Raw genomic sequence first — 18644 nt, forward strand, 5'->3', positions numbered from 1 at the left:
ACCCTGTTGGTGTAGGTTGCGGGTTAGGTGCATTCCCTTTTGGAGGGCAGTTTGGCAGTGTGTCAGAGCGCAAGAGAGGCATCTTTTTGAGCAGTCCCATTTGAGGAATGTACCTTTAAGAAGATAATTTTACGGCTATAGACAGGCTCAAAGTCATTTGTCACTGTTCTGTCATTGGCAAAAAATTGACATTAACCTAAACACCTAAATTTTTTTAATGTTTGTGTTTACTTAATGTCAGACTTTCAGAAAGTTGTAAGAAAAGAATTTCTGTATACTCTTCACCCAGATTCCCTAAATGTACATATTGTCACATTTGCTTTGTCCTTCTCCCTCTCCCTCTCTTCCTCCCTCACCTTTATACACATACACACACACCCCTGTACACACCTGTTTTTGTCTTCAACCATTTGAGTAAGTTGCACATTTAACACCTGTTCACTCTTAAACACTTCAAATGTGAATTTCCTAAAACCAAGTAATTTTCTTAAGTCTTTGTTACAATAATAAAGATCAGGAAATAAGTACTGGCACAGTGCTTATCTCATCCACGGGCCTTTATTCACATTCTACCAGTTGTCTCAATAATGTCCTTATGTTATGTGAAAAGGAAATTCAAGATAATGTGTTGCATTCAATGCACATGTCTTTTTAAACTTCTTTAATCTGGAAAAGTTTCTGAGTCTTTGTATTACATTACTTTGAATACTGAAAAGCACAGGCCTACAGAATGTCCCTCAATTTGAGTTTGTCTAATTATTGGGTTTAGGTTATGCACGTTGGGCAGAAATACCACAGAAGTGATGTTCAGGTCTCACTGCATCATCTCAGCAGACACATGTTAACTTTGATCGTTTGGTTAAAGTGATGTCTACAAGTTTCTCAGTGGTAAAGTTACTGTTTTACACTTTGGAATTAAGAACTATTCTGCAGGGAATACATAAATATTTCATCACTCAACCAGCACTGTCCAATAGAATTTTGCGCGATGGAAATATTCTATAATCACTGTCCACTATGTAGCCACTAGCCTCATGTGGTCATCAAACATTTGAAACATGGGTAGCTGCACAAAGCTAATGGCTGTAGTATTGGCATTTTAGCCGTGTACTGTTTTTAGACTCTATGATTTTTGCCGGAATCAATTGCAATGGTTGCCAGTGGTCATTTTCTAAATCCGTCATTCTTTATACATTGTAGTTCACTTTGTACTCTAAGGAAGAAGAGGTTTTCTTTAACCCCCACTTATCTATTAATGTAACCTAAATATACTTAAATTTGTCTTTACAGTCTCTAAATTCGGATGCCAGTTCACATGTTTTACAGATGGGTACTTGGATATAAATTTTATAGAATACTTTTATATGTAATCTTACTATTTTTATAAAAACTGCTGTAAATCTATGCTAATGTATAATTTAATGGCTAAAGGAAACTGATAACAACCTATCTTGTAGTGAGAAAACGTACAGTAGTTTAACTTGGACACAAAGGGCATATTTTATCCCTCATTAGAACATGCCAGATAATTCAAAACGGATATTTGTTTAGATGGAAATTTGCTGAAAAATCTAGTATGCGGAAACTTGTACACGAAACATGTAATTTCATGTCTTTAAACCTTTATTTGTATATAATGGCTGTTTCCAAAATTCTCATATCTTAATAAATTTAAAGTTATGTGATTTCTGATACTATTTATTTTCAGTAAGACTCTTCCAAACTATTTGAACCTCATAATTTATTCTCCCTTCCTTTTCAGGGTAACCTACAGTTGCTGCAGAACTGCCTGGCAGTGTTAAATGGAGACACATAAGCCACACTCCACCTTCCGGTTAAAAAAGGGCTGCCTTCCTTCAGATTTTATTTTTGTTCTCTTAATGATGTTAGGCATTTACTGCTCGCTGTAAACAAAAGAAACAGCTGACAAAGTGCATCTTCTGTCCTTTTTTCTGAGAAACATGAAGTGGTGCCGTCCACAGGTGCTGCCGGTCTGTGGTAGACGCTGCGCTCCGGCACCTGCATGCTGCTCCCCGGGGCAGTCGTCACTCACCGGGCGCGCTTCCTCTTCGAAAGCCCAAATTTCAGTCTTTTTCTTTTTTTTAAGTAGCCTCTACAATTGTGTTTATTTTATGAATAGTATTCCTTATGGCTGCCAACCTTATTTACCTTTAAGTAATTTCTGAAGTTTAACTCTTTCAAAATGTATTCTTCAAACGAGATAAAGATTGCCATTACCTTTTTTTTTTTTTCCAGTTTTGTTTATTAAACAACAACAAAAAAATTGTGTACCACCTTAGTTCATTCATGTAGCCTGGTTTAAAAAACAAAAAAAAAACTTAATCAGATTTATTTTTAATATTTCTTAGAAGTTTTGGGACAGACTTCATGTAATCTTTCTAAGTATGATTTCGGAAGAAAAGCAAATGCATTAGTATGTTTGCCTTAAACTTGTAGACGAAACCAACTATTGTCAAATAAACAGTGATAACAGTGATGGTTTTTAACTCTGATCATTGTATCACTTTAAAATCTGGAGTTGCTATAATCTACTCCTGTGTAATGCTTTACAGAGCAGGTCTTAGTTTTTCTTATTTCCTTTAAGGCGGCATATTGAACCAAATTCGCCTATCCCTTTACAAAAGAATGAACTGCTTCTCTGTGCTTTTCATACTTCATGGAAGGTGGAATCCAGCAGAGGCAGGTTAGAGACAGCTGCTTCTAAAATACAGGAGCTGAGAATATGGTCTGTTAACGATTTCCTGGATTCTATCCCTAGCTCGGCCAATTAACCATGTGACATATGTCATTGAGCTACTTGGTAGTTATGCCAGCGTGGAGAGGAGGAGGTCAGCTAAAGGGAACAGCACTTGATGGGGGAAAATTGCAATATTTGGAATAAGGGTACAAAAAGGATACTGTCAGTAGTTATAAATATCGGCCTTTCTAATGTGAATGAACATTGTGTCATAGCTAGTTTAAAATTAGGTCGAGTGGTTGGATTTTTCCAATGTCTGTTTCTAAGTTCTAGAATTTGGAAACCACATGCATTTGGGGGCGATTATCCTCAGATGGGTTCCTAGTTTGTCCATCTTCCCAAAACGTTCTGAAAGTGCCTGTTCTAGGTCCCATGGCTAGTCACGATAATTCCAGCCTTCCTCTGCAGCACGTTCTCTTGCCTCACTGTTGTGCTGGTTAATGTTTCTCTAACTGATGTTCCCTGATGCCATTTGAACTGTTGATTTTTTCTGTCGGCTGAGAGACCCGTGTGTTTTGTCCTTCGTGTCACCCATGTGATGCTCACCAGCGGGTGAACGTGGGATGAAACCCTAGCTTCTGGATTCGATGCGGACCCTTGTGGCCTCAGGCAGGTTCACTTAACCTCTCTCTGCCTCAGTTTCTCTACTATAAAGGACATACTGACCTACCTCACAGGGATGTTGTGAGGATTAATAAATGTTGGTACAGTGCTTTGGAAACGTGAAGATGCTGTGTAAATGTTAAGAGCGAACAAAGTGCAGGGCAGAAAGCTATACGGTGCTCCACATATCCATCAGCTGATCTGTTTGTACCAAAGTGGCCTTTTTTGGGGGAAAGGGGGTAGGGAGGATGGTACATCCTTTGGCCCCTTTCATTTTCATTGAGGTGTTTTTTGTTTTTTGTTTTTTGTTTCCCCTTACATTTTTTGAGCGCTTGTTGAGGTGTGGGTAGACTGGAAGCGGCAAGGGAGGAGTGTTGCTTGGTATGAGTTGACTGCCACACTGCAGGGGTCTTCTAACAAATCATACGAACTAGATGAAACATGTATGTTAACTCCCTCATGGACATACAGAGGAAAGATTCTACTTTGCACCTCCAGAACAATGGAAACATTTTATTATTGCCTAGCTCGCTGCTTGTCCCTAATAAAAATAGCCAGCACTCCATTCACTGGTATTGAATTGTAGCATTCAATAAACATACATCTGTCATCTCGTGCCCGGGGAACAAACCCAAAGGTGCAACAGGAAGATGCCTATCTGCAGAGAAAAAGCCCTGCGCGAACCATCCAGGGTTTCCCTCTAGTGACGGTTAACGCTGAAAGAGGAACGGGAGCGGGCGAGGCCTTGGGAACGGCCTGGGACTGAGAGATGAAGGGTTTACTGGAATGGGAGTGGAGGACAGGCGAAACTGCAGAAGTGGGTCAGCAGGCCCGTAGATCAGCGAGGAAAAGACTGGTGGTACCTAGTTTGGAAAGGCTTATACAATATTAAAGTTTTAAGTAAAACTATAGGAGTTGAGCTCAACGTGATCCTTTCGAAGTAGGCACTGCAGAAAATTGAGTGAAATGGAAGAGTCAAGGGTGGTTGGTTTAAAAGGGAAAGTTCTGCAGGAAAATAAGAGCGACTCAAAGCCTTAAAACCAAAGGGTGAAATTGCATTTAAATCTCACATTACGATGTCTCCGGGTGGAGCGAAACGTCACGCCTCCACCCAGGCCCATCACCACAAAAACCTAAGGGAGAACTCTACGTTAAAGAATAACAAACAAGACTCAACTCTCACCTCATCTCATTCCCAGCCTGGGTTAACTCACTAGCCGGGGCTCTTCCTTCCGGTTTCGCCACCATCATGCAAGTGAAAAAATAAAAAAAAGTGAAGGCCTAACGTAAGATGGTAAGCAAAGACGAATTCGTGGCTTTCGGAAGAAATCCGATTAGAAAAATCAAACCTGAAGAGCTCGAAAATGCACTACGTACTTAGACGTAAACAACCAACTCTACTGTTAACACGAGCAAAATCAGGGGAGAGCGCGAACGCAGTCCCCCACTACCACAAATTATGCAGTCGAGTTTCCCACATTTGGGGAAATCGCAGGGGTCAGCACATCCGGAGTGCAATGGATAAGCCTCGCCCTGGGAAAACCACCTTCGTGATCATGGTATCTCCCCTGCCAGGTAAGTATGAGTTGCTCCGCTCGCCTCCACCCCGACCCTCGCGCTCGCCTCGCTCTTCACGCACGGTCACTTCCCTCGCGCGGACCCCGCGCCCTCGCTGCTTCGAGGCCCCTCGCCCGAACCCGGCCCGTCGGGAAAACACCCCCGGGAGCGTTTGCCTTCTCGGGCCGCGGGCCGCCGAGGCGCCGGCGGACCGGGACCGGCAGCCTCTGCGCGCCTGCTCATCTACATACGACACGCCCTTGTGACGTCTCCAGCGTCTCGCTTCCGGTTCTGACCCGCCCCTGTCTCGCGGACCTGGCGGGTCCAGGGGAGCGCTCAGCGACCAGTCTGGCACCTGCGGATGGGAACCTGAGAGCACGCGATCTCACCGGAACCGAGGCCAGCAGTTAGAGCCCCCCAGGGTTCGGGGCTTGGGGTTGGTCTCACCGTCATTTCCGCGAAAATGACACGCAACGATGTTGATTACATGTTAAGTACTGTCTAACCAATGTACTGTATACTTGAAACTAATTTTTAAAAATGTTAGAGTTTCATCACCTGTTTCACATGAAATTGTTTTAATCCTCATTCATGATATTTCAACGTATGTAGAAACCTAATCTTGCAACAGTAAAAGGAAAATTTGAACAGAGAATATCAGGGCAAGGCGTCAGTCAGTTCAAGCGGTAGCTGTGTGGGCTTGGAGCGGGTGTTGCATGGACTCTGAAAATCAAATGAACAGAAATGTCACATTTCCGTCCTGGGGGATTAGGTTGCCTCTTTCAAGCTCCCCGGTTTGTCTTTTTCTCTTCCATACATGAGTACTCCTGATTGAGATCAAGTGGAGGTTAAAGGTGCATCCTTCTCAGGTGTGAGCAAAATGATTGGAATATGGTGTGTTAGTGAGTGGTCAGTGCTCTGCAGCAAAGCACAAGAGACAGACACTAGAGATTAGGCTTCCCTGAGGTTCAAGCTGCAGAAAGATCCGAAGTAACGTATTGCAGCATCCCTTTTGATTATTGGTTGTTTCAAGAAGTTTCCTTTCCTAGCATGTCCTAAAAACAAAGGATTCTCTTACCCAAACCCAGTATAATGATCAAAATCAAGAAATTAACATTGCTACAATGTTAATAATATTTACTCTACAGACATTATTCGATTTCCATCGATCGTCCCAGTAACATTCTTTATAGCAAAGGAAAAATTCAAAACCACGTGTTGCATTCAGTTGTGTCTCTTTAATCTACTTTAATCTGAAATAGTTCCCAAGTCATCCTTTGAATTTCATTATGTAAGTATTTTTGAAGACTACGGGCTAGTTATTTTGTAGAATATCCTTCAATTTGGGGGTTGTCCAGTGATTCCACATAATCACATTCAGGCATGCGTTTCTGAAACAAAGACTACATAAGTGATTTTGTGACTGTTAGGGGTCGACTTGTGTTCCTCCAAAAAATACATTGACATCCTAACCTCTGGTACCTATGAATGTGCATGTATTTGGAAATACGATCTTTGCAGATACAATTAAGTTAAGGTGAGGTTACCAGAGTGGGCCCTAATTCAATATGGCTGATAGCCTTATAAGAGGCAAATGCCGTGTAAAGTACAGAGTTGAGGAGAATGCCACGTGATGACAGAAGCAGAAACTGGAGTGATATAACTGCAAGCCAAGGATTGACTGTCACCACTAGAAGCCAGGAAGGGGCAAGGAAAGATTCTACCTAGAGTCTTAAAGGAAGTGTGGCCCTTCTAACACCTTGATTTGGGACTTCTAGCTTCCAGAACTGGGAGAGAATTGTTTAAATAAATTGCTTAAATAATAAATTGTTTAAATACATCATTTACGTAAATTGTTAAAACTGTCGTTTTAAGCCACCAAGTTGGTGGCACAGGCGTACCTCAGAGATATTGCAGTTTTGGTCCCAGGCCACCATAATAAAGTGAATATCATTAAAAGAGCAAGCTGTAATTTTTTTGCTAGCGGATAGCCTTGCCTTCCATTTGGTAAAAAAGAAAAAATGCGACATCCGTGAGGTGCGATAAATTGAAGTACGCTAAAAGAAGGTATGTCTGTGGCCATGCCAGCCTGAAGAACATGCCCGATCTCCTCTGATCTCGGAAGCTAAGCAGGGTCGGGCCTGGTTAGTACTTACTTGGCTGGGAGACCACCTAGGAAGACCAGGTGCTGTAGGCGTTAAAAAAAAAAAAGGTATGCCCGTACTTATTTATGACAGTCCTACCACCGTGATACCGTGTCCTCCTCTGAGTGTCACATTCAAAGGCACATGAAGTATGTGTTCAATTATTGGTGGTGTTAATATTGATTACTTGGTTAAGGTGGTGTAGCTGTTATCCATTGCCGAATAAACAAACTGCCCCAAAACGTAGTGATTTAAAATAACAACTATTTTATTTGCTCACAATCTTTGGAGCAGCAATTCTGGCTGGGCTCAGCTGGGCAGTTTTTCAGGTCGGTCTCAAGTGGGATCACTCATACAGCTGCAGTCCAGTTGGAGCCAGTCTAAGGGACCTCAACTGACATGACTTACCTTCGACGAGCTAATCCAGGCTTTTTCAAATAGGTTCTAATAGATTAACCTCCTGTAGGTTAGTCTCCAATAGGCTAACTCGGGCTTTTACTCATGGTGGTCTCAGGACAGCAAGTGTGATCAAGTCCCAGTGAAAAAATGCTTTTCAATCTTCTATTGGCATCATGTTTACTGATGTTATTAGCAAAAACAAGTCACATAGCCAAATCCAGGGTCAATATGGGAGGGCACTACAGAAACAAATCGGTGCACACGGGGCCAGTACCCCACCCATCTGCCAATAGAGGTGTTCACCAGATTTGCCCTTTGCAATTATTACTTCGTGTGGAGATAATTTGAAGATATGTAAATATCCTATTCCTCATCAAACTTTAACACAATAGTTTTTCGCATCTGGTGATGACGCCTGCTTTGTGATCGTCAAATGTCGATTTTCAAATTCCGTCATTTTTTACATCTATTAGTTGGCGTTCAAGCGTAAGGAAACATCTTCCTTTCTTCCCTCAAGGACGATCAATATGAACTCATGATTATTATTCAGTTGTTTATACTCCATAACCATTTTTATTTATTTTGATGTTCCAATGTTCTCATATTCGATCTATAAAAGCCCCTTCAAGTTAACTCCTTTGAGACGTTCATAGAATTTTTGGAGCATTTCCTCATTTTATGGCACAAGATGTTCCAGGCTTATCCAGGGAAGAAGTCACCTTCCCTGACTGTTGAGAATCATCTATTTCTCCAGAGAGTCCTCGTTCTTTTCAGTGGGGAATGGCATTAAAAAGGAAGAGCAGGGCACTAGGTACGCTCCTGGCTACGGGGTGTCTTCGCTTCTAGGCCCCTTCAGTGGATACAGCTAGGAGATAAATATATGTCCCGTACCTACTTACAACTATTAAAAATAATGAGCCCGTATCGATGTCAATTTCAGTTTCCAACTTAAAACCACACGGTTCCTCCTTGACCTCCCCCGTTCCATATTTTTTTATCTTCTTATCCAACAGTGAGAACCTTGATTCCCAACATCCATTTACTCATTAGCTCAATCCTACAATACACACAGCATTATTAGAGAATTGTTACAACCACAGAACTATTAAAAACAAACTTACGATGGGATATTTCAGTAGTTGTTTGCAGTTCTAGTCCATGGACTTGAAGATGCTTATAGATAATGTACTGTGTTCAAAAGCCATCGCGGTTGATTTTTTTTTTTCTATTTTCATACTTTTCCTAGAAAACGGGTAGCATACTACATATATTCACGCAAACGAACATGCCCTAACCTGCTTCAGGCCACAAAGGCAGCCAAAGAAAAAGTAAACGAACTAGAAATCCTCCTAAGTGATGAGTAGCCCAAACTGTGATTTCCCAGCATAGAAAAGATTAGGAAAAGACGTTGAGAAAATCGAGCCCCTCGATCTAACTTTACAAACGAATGTTCGCTTTAGAATAGTCAGAGCTGGATCTCTCTCGGGTCTTTTCTACTCGCTTGAAGAAAAGAGAAAACGCCAGGGATGTCACGACAAGGGCGTGTCGTATGTAGATGAGCAGGCGCGCAGAGGCTGCCGGTCCCGGTCCGCCGGCGCCTCGGCGGCCCCGCGGCCCGAGAAGGCAAACGCTCCCGGGGGTGTTTTCCCGACGAGCCAGGTTCGGGCGAGGGGCCTCGAAGCAGCGAGGGCGCGGGGTCCGCGCGAGGGAAGTGACCGTGCGTGAAGAGCGAGGCGAGCGCGAGGGTCGGGGTGGAGGCGAGTAGAGCAACTCATACTTACCTGGCAGGGGAGATACCATGATCACGAAGGTGGTTTTCCCAGGGCGAGGCTTATCCATTGCACTCCGGATGTGCTGACCCCTGCGATTTCCCCAAATGTGGGAAACTCGACTGCATAATTTGTGGTAGTGGGGGACTGCGTTCGCGCTCTCCCCTGATTTTCTCGGCGTGCAAAAGTCAGATCGTTGCGAGCTGGCGCCGGAAGGGTTCTGTTCTCCTTTTTGTTATTGGCAACGCCGGTGGCTCGAGTAGATCTCCAGCTTCCTTTACGCCTCTCCTTTTAACTTGAGAGGACGTTGGCAACCTTACTGAGCGTGCCACGTCGGGATACTGGGAATCCGACTTCAGTAGCCCGGGTACTTCGGTCATTTTTTTTTTTTTTTTTTTCTTTTGCCTTCAAAGCTGTGGTCCTGCCCACACCTCTTTGTGGCTGAGTTCTCCCCCACCCCAGGCCTTTGGCACTTTGCTACTTCCTGTGGTTCTTTACCAGCGACTTCAAGTCAGCGGACACCAGAATATGCTGGAATTCAGAATCTTAGCAGTTTTGCAAGAGCTACTGAATCAGAGTCCCGGTTTAGTCTGTGCACATTACAAGTTTGAGAAGCACTCATCTAACACACTATGTATTTCACTGGTCTAATTTTACCCACTGGAATGTAAATTACATGAGGTCAGAGGTTCTTTACTGTTTTGTGAAGCGCTCCATCCGTCCTTGCTGGAATAGCGCATGACTATAACAGGTATTTAATATACTTACTGGATTAATTTCTTCAGCTCAGGCTTCAACAAAAGTCTCCCAGCAGGTTCCCTCCCAGGTCCCATCTCTGAGTCCAGATCAGATGAACAATACTGTGTCCTTCCTACAGAGAAATCGCAGGATTGGAAACACTCGCTGTTCAGCTTCATCAGTAGTGTCTCTGAACACCATTTGCTTGAGCCTATAGGTGATAGTTATAGCAAAACAAAAACAGTTCCTGACCCGAAGGAGAGGATCCTCTAGGCCAGCAGTCCCCAACCTTTTTGGCACCAGGGACCGGTGCTTCTATGAGAATCTAATGCCTGATGACCTGAGGTGGAGCTGAGGCAGTGATGCTAGCAGCGCTGGGGAGCGGCTGCAAATACAGATGAAGCTTCGCTTGCTCACTTCCTGCTGGGCAGCCGGGTTCCCAACAGGCCACAGATCCGTACCGCTCCATGGCCGGGAGCTTGGGAATCCCTGTTCCAGGCCACACCATCAGCCTCCAATTTAGCCTCCTTCAGCCCCTTTTCCCTTTAGGAGAATCTGACCATTGTACAGACATCAGAAAAAGGCAGGTCAAGGGTAAGGGCCTTATTCTTTTTCACATACCTGCCCCTTATATTCATTCATTGCTTCACCCTGGTTCAAGCTGTATGAGAGTCAAAACTTTATTTTACCCTTTTAGGGTCTCCGACAAGGCCTGAGAATTAAAAGAACATAAAACAGATTAACCAGAGAACATTATACAGGTTTTCACATGTACATGACCCCCCCACCCCCCCCCAGGAAAATGACAACCAAGAAGTGAGGCTAGTCGCTTCTCCAAGGAGCAGCCGTGGTTACTTTCATTGAAGAATGACATTTACAGACCAAGATCGAGTCATTGATACTGGTGTGTCGTTATGTTTAGGCCCTGTACCTATTTCATTCAAGGGATAATAATCCATTATTATCATTATCTTGAATTGGCCTTTGGGAACCCTATCAAAGTGGCTCATGTGTGCTGGACATGCCCCCGTGAGTCACTATACATTTCTTTACTTTTTAGTACACCTCATATTCCAGGCTCAGGTCCTGTTTTCCCCACCTGAGAACCTGGCTTCCCTGGGGTGCTGATGTGCTTCCCACTTTTGGCCCACTTTTGGCGCACTGCAGCTTGCTGGGAAGTGATAGAGAAAGGATATTGGGCTAGGCGGGGCGACCACATCCAAGGCCTCACGAGGCAGATAGATACCAAGCCGCGGTGGCCAGTCTGGGGGCTTGGCTCCCCTCCTCTGCCCACCCACCCAGATTCCTTTGGCAGAGGTGACTGCTTCCTAAAATCGGTCACGGTTCTGTGGCTTCACGGAGCGGCACTGGAGCCCGAGGGGGAGGGGTGGAAAACACGGGTGTCCCGGTTGGACTCCTTGCCCCAGCTCCGTGTATTTTACAAACGTCTCAGATCCCAGCTGGCGTGTGCCCACCCCCCAAGACTGTTCACTCACACAGCGTAAGTCCCACAGAAGAACAGCAAGCCACCCCGAAGTGGCCTTCCCTCGACTGAGTGTGTCGCCACCCCCTGACTGGGCGGCAGGCACCTCCGGTCCCTCGAAGATGAGGGTCAGTGCTTCGGAGGCCCCCTGGGACTCTCTCGGTGACACCCCAAACAGGAAGAGTCGGCCATCCCGGTCTCACTATCGCTTGTGCTGGTCACCAAAGCCCACTGCCGCCCCTCACCTCACCCCATTCCCTCTAAGCACCAAAGCTAGGTTCCCAAGGATTCCACACCCCCACATCCCTCAGAGGCCATATCTAATGAAGATCTAAGATTCTGTCTTTGGTCCCTTGTCAGCTGGTCTTCGCGGGTGGTGGCATTCGCAGGTGGTGGCATCCCTGGGCAGCTCTCTGTATGTAGCTGCAGAGCAATAGAATCTTCCTGCAGGTCACCTGTCAGGCTGCAAAGGCACGGCCTCCGGGACCAGTGGAGACTCCACAACCTCCGGCTCAGCCAGTCTTAGCAGTTCAACAGCAGAGAAGGCTGATACTGCAGGAGGGAGACCGGAAGCAGCTCTCCAGGAGAGGAAGACGTGTTGGGAAACGCAGTCTCCAGTTTGTGAGGCAGAACCAGAACCAAAAAGAGCTTGTGAGCTTTAGGAGACAGGGGAGAGAGGCAGCCGGACCCCCGAGGCTTCAGAGCCACAATCCCACCGCAGTTTCATTGTTCGGTCCTCTCTGGGATGCGGTCCAACCATGTGTATCTACTCTCTGGAGTTTCCTTCCCATAGGAAGGAATAGAGCAAGGCCCACTCCCTTGCCGCCTTCTCTCATGCCTCTCCTCCCGCCCCACCCCCACCCCTTCCCCACCCGCACCCCTCACCCTCCACCACCAACCCTCGCCTTTGTCCCCAAGTTGCAGCTGTCTCCCTCTTGGTGAAAGCCCAGCCCCTTCCCTCCTGGGTGTTCTCTGGTTGGGCCTCAGCATCCTCCTCTTCAAGACGTGACAATTTAACCTTAAGGTCCCAGCGCTCGAGTTAACCATCTGGTCAAAACTCAGAGGCCAGCGGCCTAAAGTGGGGCTGGGTGCCAGGCGTCGGTGCCCTTTCTGAGGGCACAAAAGCCTAAGGCACGTCCTTCGACTGGGAATCGAACCAGCAACCTAAGGATGTCCTTTCTACAGTCCTCCACTCTACCCGCTGAGCTCTCGAAAGGCACACACTGTCCTGGCTGGGTCATTCCTTTTTCTTGGGATAACCGAGACGCTAGCGCCCGAGGTCCATCCAACATGACCTGTGTTGCAAGCGAGCCCCTTTGAAGTGAGCCGGGCACACGCTGCCACCTCACTCTTCCGGGCGGGCCGAGCAAATCTCCAGCGCGTGGCTGCTCCCGGGGGCTCCGCGGTGGCGCGGCCCCGCGACTGTGATTTTCAGTATGCCTGGGCCCAGGCTCTCACCTGTTGCCTCATTTCCCCTCCCCGCACGCGCACGCAACAGCGGTCGGTGGCCAGACAGTGGGTAAGGGGTGGGGGGTGGGGGTGGGGCGGGGGGGAGCGTGCGTTGGCGAAACGGCTTCGAGGGATGGGGTGGTTCGGACTCCCGGGGTAAGGAGGAGGACCCACCGGATCCGGAACCGGGTAAGCGGCTGCGAACCTGTTGGGTTTTAAGTGCCTTTAGTTCAAAATTATCCTTATAACAAAATGGATTTGGGTGTGGCATATTCTGCCACCATTCGAAGCCAACATCTTCTTGCCCAGATCATGCAAGTTTCCTCGTTCGTCGCCCTGCTGTGGCCCTTGCCACCCCTGCATCCAGAGTAGTATTTTGAGGGGCAGAGGCGGGGGGGCGGGGGGGGGGGGAGGTGGACCCAAGACATTCCTCTCCCCGAAATAATCTGGCTCGCTCAGATTTGAAGCCTTACGATGGTCTACAAGACCCTCATGATCTTACCCTCAACCAATCACCTCTCTTACTTTTGAACAACTCCTTAATTTTGCTCCGGACACAGGGCCTCCACGATGTTCTCCTAACACAGTCCTACCTGGGTTTTTACTCCTGCTGATCTTTGTGCTAGTAAGCGCTTCCCCGCTTGACATCCTCTGACCAACTACCTCCCCTCCTTCAGGTCTTTGCTCACATGGCACCTTCTCAATGTGCCCTCCTCGGACCACCCAGTTTTAACACACCACCTGCCCCTACTGCAGCTCCGGATCTTCTCCCCCTCCTCCGTTTTTTGTGTTTTGTTTTTTCGTTGTTGTTGTTGTTGTTTTTAATCTAACATACTAATTAACATCTATACATAGTAATTAACTAACCCATCGAGTCAATTGTCAATTTTCTCCCACCCCACTTCCCCTTCTCTAAAATGCGAGCACCGAGAGGTCTTTTTTGTTTCCAAATTCCTGAACAGTGTCCGGCCATGGAATGCACTCCATAAACAGTTTTTGAATGGACGAATTCTCAATGTCATCTCCAAAGTGTCTCTCAAGGACTGAGAGCCATTCCTTTGAAATGTAATTGGGAAGGACAGAGCCTCTGTCTCCCAGTCTCCAGGAGGATAGCATCCTAACTCCAGTCATTACCAGCTGACTGACAGCCTTTATGCTGACCAACCGACCCTTTGACATTTTCCACTTCTCGGATTCAACAGAGCCGCCATCCATCCTCTCATTCTCCCTTTAAAACGCCCAAATCACCTCTGCACAAATGGGAACGGAACTCAGCTGTTCCCTTACTTTCAATAGTTACCGAATAAAATGTTTCACCACTTTCACCACTGCCTGTTGTATTTATCTTTGACAAGAGTCCAGGGCAGAAAGGACCAGAGGGCACTTTGTGGGGCCACCCTGTGAGCGTGCTGGGACAGTACGAGAGGTGCACCTGACCACTGGGCTCCCGGGAGACCCCCGCCTGGCTGCGGTTGCAGTGGACCGCTCAGCGCTTTATCCTGGTTTTCATTCTTTAAAACTTAGGATCCTGGGCTTTCCTTCCAGTGCTACCAGGTTAGTATACTACATATTCCTTCCTAAGCACACCGTCACTTTGACTCGACTCCAGGGATACATATAAGCACTATTTCTTAAGAAGCGGCTTAGCACTTACTATCAACTGGCAAAAAGACCTTTCCTGAGTTTCGATTACTTGAACATGAGATAGAGGAGGCGCGGACAAAAATGGGCTGAACTTTTCTTTCGTTGAAAAGGTGAGACCAACCCTGAGACTTGAACCACGCTTGACGTTGGGAGCCGGGTCCCACGAAGTCGCGTCCTCTCGGGTTCCACCCCTCTCCCCCGCTCCCACGTCCACGCGCGGGTCCCAGACTCGCCCACGCGCGCGCACCTGCGTCGGTCCTGCGCCTCAGAGCCGGGGACGTCACAAGGGCGTGTCGTATGTAGATGAGCAGGCGCGCAGAGGCTGCCGGTCCCGGTCCGCCGGCGCCTCGGCGGCCCGCGACCCGCGGCCCGAGAAGGCAAACGCTCTCGGGGGTGTTTTCCGGACGGGCCAGGTTCGGGCGAGGGGCCCTCGAAGCAGCGAGGGCGCGGGGTCCGCGCGAGGGAAGTGACCGTGCGTGCAGAGCGAGGCGAGCGCGAGGGTCGGGGTGGAGGCGAGCGGAGCAACTCATACTTACCTGGCAGGGGAGATACCATGATCACGAAGGTGGTTTTCCCAGGGCGAGGCTTATCCATTGCACTCCGGATGTGCTGACCCCTGCGATTTCCCCAAATGTGGGAAACTCGACTGCATAATTTGTGGTAGTGGGGGACTGCGTTCGCGCTCTCCCCTGGTCTTGTTTCGTCCAAAGTCAGCCAAGTTTGTCGTACGTCCTCTGGGCTCTCAGGCTTCCTTGGACCCGCTGCAGTGCGTCACGGACCAGGTTCTTTGCTGTGCTGTCATCTTTTTATTTATGTGAGCGAGCCCGTGTCATCTCCGCGATGAAACCTCGCAGTTTCATCCTTTGCGCCTTCTGCAACTGGGCGTCTCACTGCCAAAATCTTCCCTCCGCAATCGGCTCGGCGCTTACACACAGGTCGAGCTGAGAACTCCTCGCACTCTGGGCAGTGTCCGCGTGGACGATGTGTGGTCTTCCACCTCGCTGTGGCATCCTGTGGCATGCCGTGGCCGCATATTTGGCTATACCTGGACGCCACGTGAGGATGTCTAAAAAGCCCTGGAGATAATGGAACTGAAAGTCCCCACCGCTCACCGGCAGGCAGCTGGTCTGGTGGCCTGGAGGTTCCTGGCGGTGCTTCGGCAGGCAAGCCTGCATGTTCAGGACCAGGCCCAGCAGGTGCAGCAACTGCAATGCCAAGAAGAAATAAGTACTGGAATAAGGGCCGGAGTCGCGGAACGTATGCCGCGGGGCCCTGACGGGTCGCTGCTGTTGTCTGGGAGCCCGCTGCTGATACCTAGGCAGGTGCAGCCAGCGATACGACAGCAGGTTGATGTGGAACAAACAGCCTTTGGCCCTGGGAGGACAAGCTGGCGGGGACCCCCCACCCCCACCCCAGGCTAAACAGCATACCACCATGATCCAATGCACCTCAGCGGAACTCCGGGACCTGAGGAAGCAGGTACCACCTAAAGCTCGGGAGACTTCTGGAGCGGCCGCTTCAGGTGTGGGATGATGGGGCCCAAGGAACTGAATTATCTCCGGATGAGATGATTCAGCTGGCCTCCAGAATAGTAATACCGTCCGAACGGCACGGCCTGATCAATTGGCTCACGTTTGTTGCACGGACAGTGTGGGCCGACGCTGAGGAGCTGCCAGAGACTGTGAGCAAATGGACCACGTATTTAGACCCAGTCCAGATAATTCGGGAAATGGGCATATGGCAAATGATGTTTCACGCCCAGTATAATAGTCCTGATGAAGAGGTATTTACAACCCATATGAAGGACCTGATTTTAACCTCTGGCCCCGCCGGTACTTTTGGTACCATGGCGGCACTGTTGGCCCCTTACGTGGATAGACGAATCCACAAGGTGATGTCCGCCATGGCTAGATTGGGGAATGTGGAAGTGAAATGTAAGGAACGTACCACCCAAGTGCGTGCTGTACTGCCACCCACACCCCCAAACTGGCCAGTGCGTGGACAAAGGCATGGCCAAAAAGGGGGGAATGGAAGAACCCCTAACTTGTCCTTCCACGAAGGTGAGCTGCAAACAGATGTGGTTTAATCTCCTCATGGCAGGGGTAGCCCCAGAAAAGATTGAGCAGCAACCTAATGAAGTGCTTCTGGCATCGTGGAATCAGTTGCGCCCCAACCAACACTTCACCCCTATTCCCGGGAAGGCCGCAACCAGTGAGGTACTGCCGGCTGATTTTCTCCCTGATTAGGGATTTGGCCGGGGCACCGGGTTGGCGGGGGGGCCGGCTGACCAGAGCCCGCATGTGGAACTGACTATACATTGGTCCCCCCACAATGTACAAAGGGTACTAAGCCCTCGTGGACGTGGGTGCTGACAGCACTCTGCTCTACGGGAGTCTGGACAAGTTTTCTGGACCCAGTGCAACCACAGAAGGCTATTGGGATCGAACCATTTGCGTGAGGCAGGTCCGCGTGACACTGGGTAGCAGGAGATTGCCTCCTCGGACGTACCAGGTGTATGTATCCCCCATATCGGAGTACATTTTGGGGACCGATGTCTTACAAGATCTGACTGTGAATACCACTATTGGTGAATTCCACCTTTGCATCCGAGTGGTGAGGACTATTATTCGGGGACATCCATACCATGCCCCATTTGTGCTGCCCCAGGCTACCCGGGTAGTGAACACAAAACAACATCTCTTGCCTGGCAGCCATGAGGAAATAGGTCACACCATTCTGAAGCTGGAAGAAGCTGGTGTCATTCGTCCCACGCATAGCCCATACAACTGCCCTGTGTGGCCAGCGCGGAAGCCTGATCGCTCCTGGCACGTGCCGGTTGACTGTCGGGAGTTGAATAAGGTTCTACACCACCCCTACATGCTGCCATGCCGAGAGTCACAGACCTTATGGACCATTTGTCACATGAACTTGGACGATACCATTATGCGGCAGGTTTAACGAATGCCTTCTTCTCTATTGATATAGCCCCAGAAAGCGCTTTCCTGTCTTCTTTTTTCACCCGCCCCCCCCGCCCCTCCTCCCCTTTCAGGTGCTGTTCGACTCTAGCCGGCTGGCTCCGGCAGTTAACCTCCGATTCTCTTACAGAACTAGAAGCAGTGACAATCGGCCCCTGAGAAGCTCTCATCAACTGGGGTTGGGCTGTTAACGAAGATGAAGTGTGGGGATTTGTGATAGTCGTGGCAGATTAGCGCTTCTACAGCCGTCGTTGCTAGTCCCATTCGGGTGTCATGGTTCAGGTACATAGCCACATCTAGTTCTCTGCCGTGGCCAGAGTAATGTGCCACAGCAGTCCCTTGGCCTCCTCCATCAGTAATTCAGTACACACTCAGCATTGGGAAACATTGTGTACAGCAACAAACACAGGAGCTCAGGACACATGTTGTTCCCTGTTGTCGGCCTAGGACAGAGCAGATAGAAAGACCATTAGGGGCAAGTCTGCCCTGCTGGGAAGACCATCTTGAGATAAAAGGGTGGTCGGGAGAGGGGTTGCCCCTGGCCTGTGTGTTGCGGAGATGGTTAGGAAGAAGAGTCGGAGTTTGGAAATGCTTTTACTAACATGGATAAGGGAGAGGGAATGAATGGCAATGCTAGCAGCCCCCACCCCTGTCTCCATGGCTTTTTATTAAGTTCTACATGAATGCTGGCTTTGTAGTTAAGTAATTGTTACTCTAAGGTCAGTGGGTACTAGCTAGATACAAGCTACAGCTAACTCCCAGATTCAGCCTCAAAGCCACCTCTGTGTTCTCAGCTATCTCCTCATAAGTATCTTTTTCAAGTTTTCTCATCCTTGTCCCTAGAGCAAGAAGTCCCAGAATAGGTCAGGCATATGTGCCCTCCCTGCAATGTGTCCTTGTTTGCAAGGCCACATTTGCTTCTGATGACCGTGTTGCTCCAAGCACCAGGCATCCCGCCAGGACTGCAGGTGTTTCTCACAACACCTGTGATACTAGTTTCTCCAAGGGTAGCAGACTAGGGATTTTCATCGGAGTCAGAGTATAGAAAGTAATGGGTCAGAGGCTAAGGAGAAAACCCCCTTGTTAACAGTGAACCCTCAGCAGTCATCAGGGGTGACGTTCGCA

The 18644-nt window shown here is 48.2% G+C and overlaps 1 protein-coding gene, 3 non-coding genes and 2 pseudogenes across 6 annotated transcripts in view; 5 read left to right on the forward strand and 1 right to left on the reverse strand.

Moving 5' to 3' along the window:
- The window catches only part of SNX6 (sorting nexin 6), a 47234-nt gene extending 43749 nt beyond the window's left edge, over window positions 1-3485 (forward strand). For all 3 annotated transcript variants that reach the window (XM_036238797.1, XM_016152068.2, XM_036238796.1), the window contains one exon: window positions 1763-3485. In XM_036238797.1, the coding sequence (XP_036094690.1) occupies window positions 1763-1816 (54 nt within the window). In that variant the 3' untranslated portion in view covers window positions 1817-3485. The remainder of the gene's footprint in view (window positions 1-1762) is intronic.
- A 1295-nt stretch (window positions 3486-4780) lies between these two features.
- LOC118601013 lies at window positions 4781-4944 on the reverse strand. The gene has a single exon (XR_004950135.1). It is a non-coding gene; the product is annotated as a U1 spliceosomal RNA (small nuclear RNA).
- A 2045-nt stretch (window positions 4945-6989) lies between these two features.
- On the forward strand, window positions 6990-7115 carry LOC118600690 (annotated as a pseudogene).
- A 2119-nt stretch (window positions 7116-9234) lies between these two features.
- On the forward strand, window positions 9235-9398 carry LOC118601014. Its single transcript, XR_004950136.1, has one exon. It is a non-coding gene; the product is annotated as a U1 spliceosomal RNA (small nuclear RNA).
- A 5655-nt stretch (window positions 9399-15053) lies between these two features.
- LOC118600417 lies at window positions 15054-17748 on the forward strand (annotated as a pseudogene).
- LOC118601015 lies at window positions 15073-15236 on the forward strand. The gene has a single exon (XR_004950137.1). It is a non-coding gene; the product is annotated as a U1 spliceosomal RNA (small nuclear RNA).
- Window positions 17749-18644: the final 896 nt, after the last annotated feature.

The sequence above is a fragment of the Rousettus aegyptiacus genome, unplaced genomic scaffold (assembly GCF_014176215.1).
Source record: "Rousettus aegyptiacus isolate mRouAeg1 unplaced genomic scaffold, mRouAeg1.p scaffold_m13_p_3, whole genome shotgun sequence".
Taxonomy (NCBI): Eukaryota; Metazoa; Chordata; class Mammalia; order Chiroptera; family Pteropodidae; genus Rousettus; species Rousettus aegyptiacus.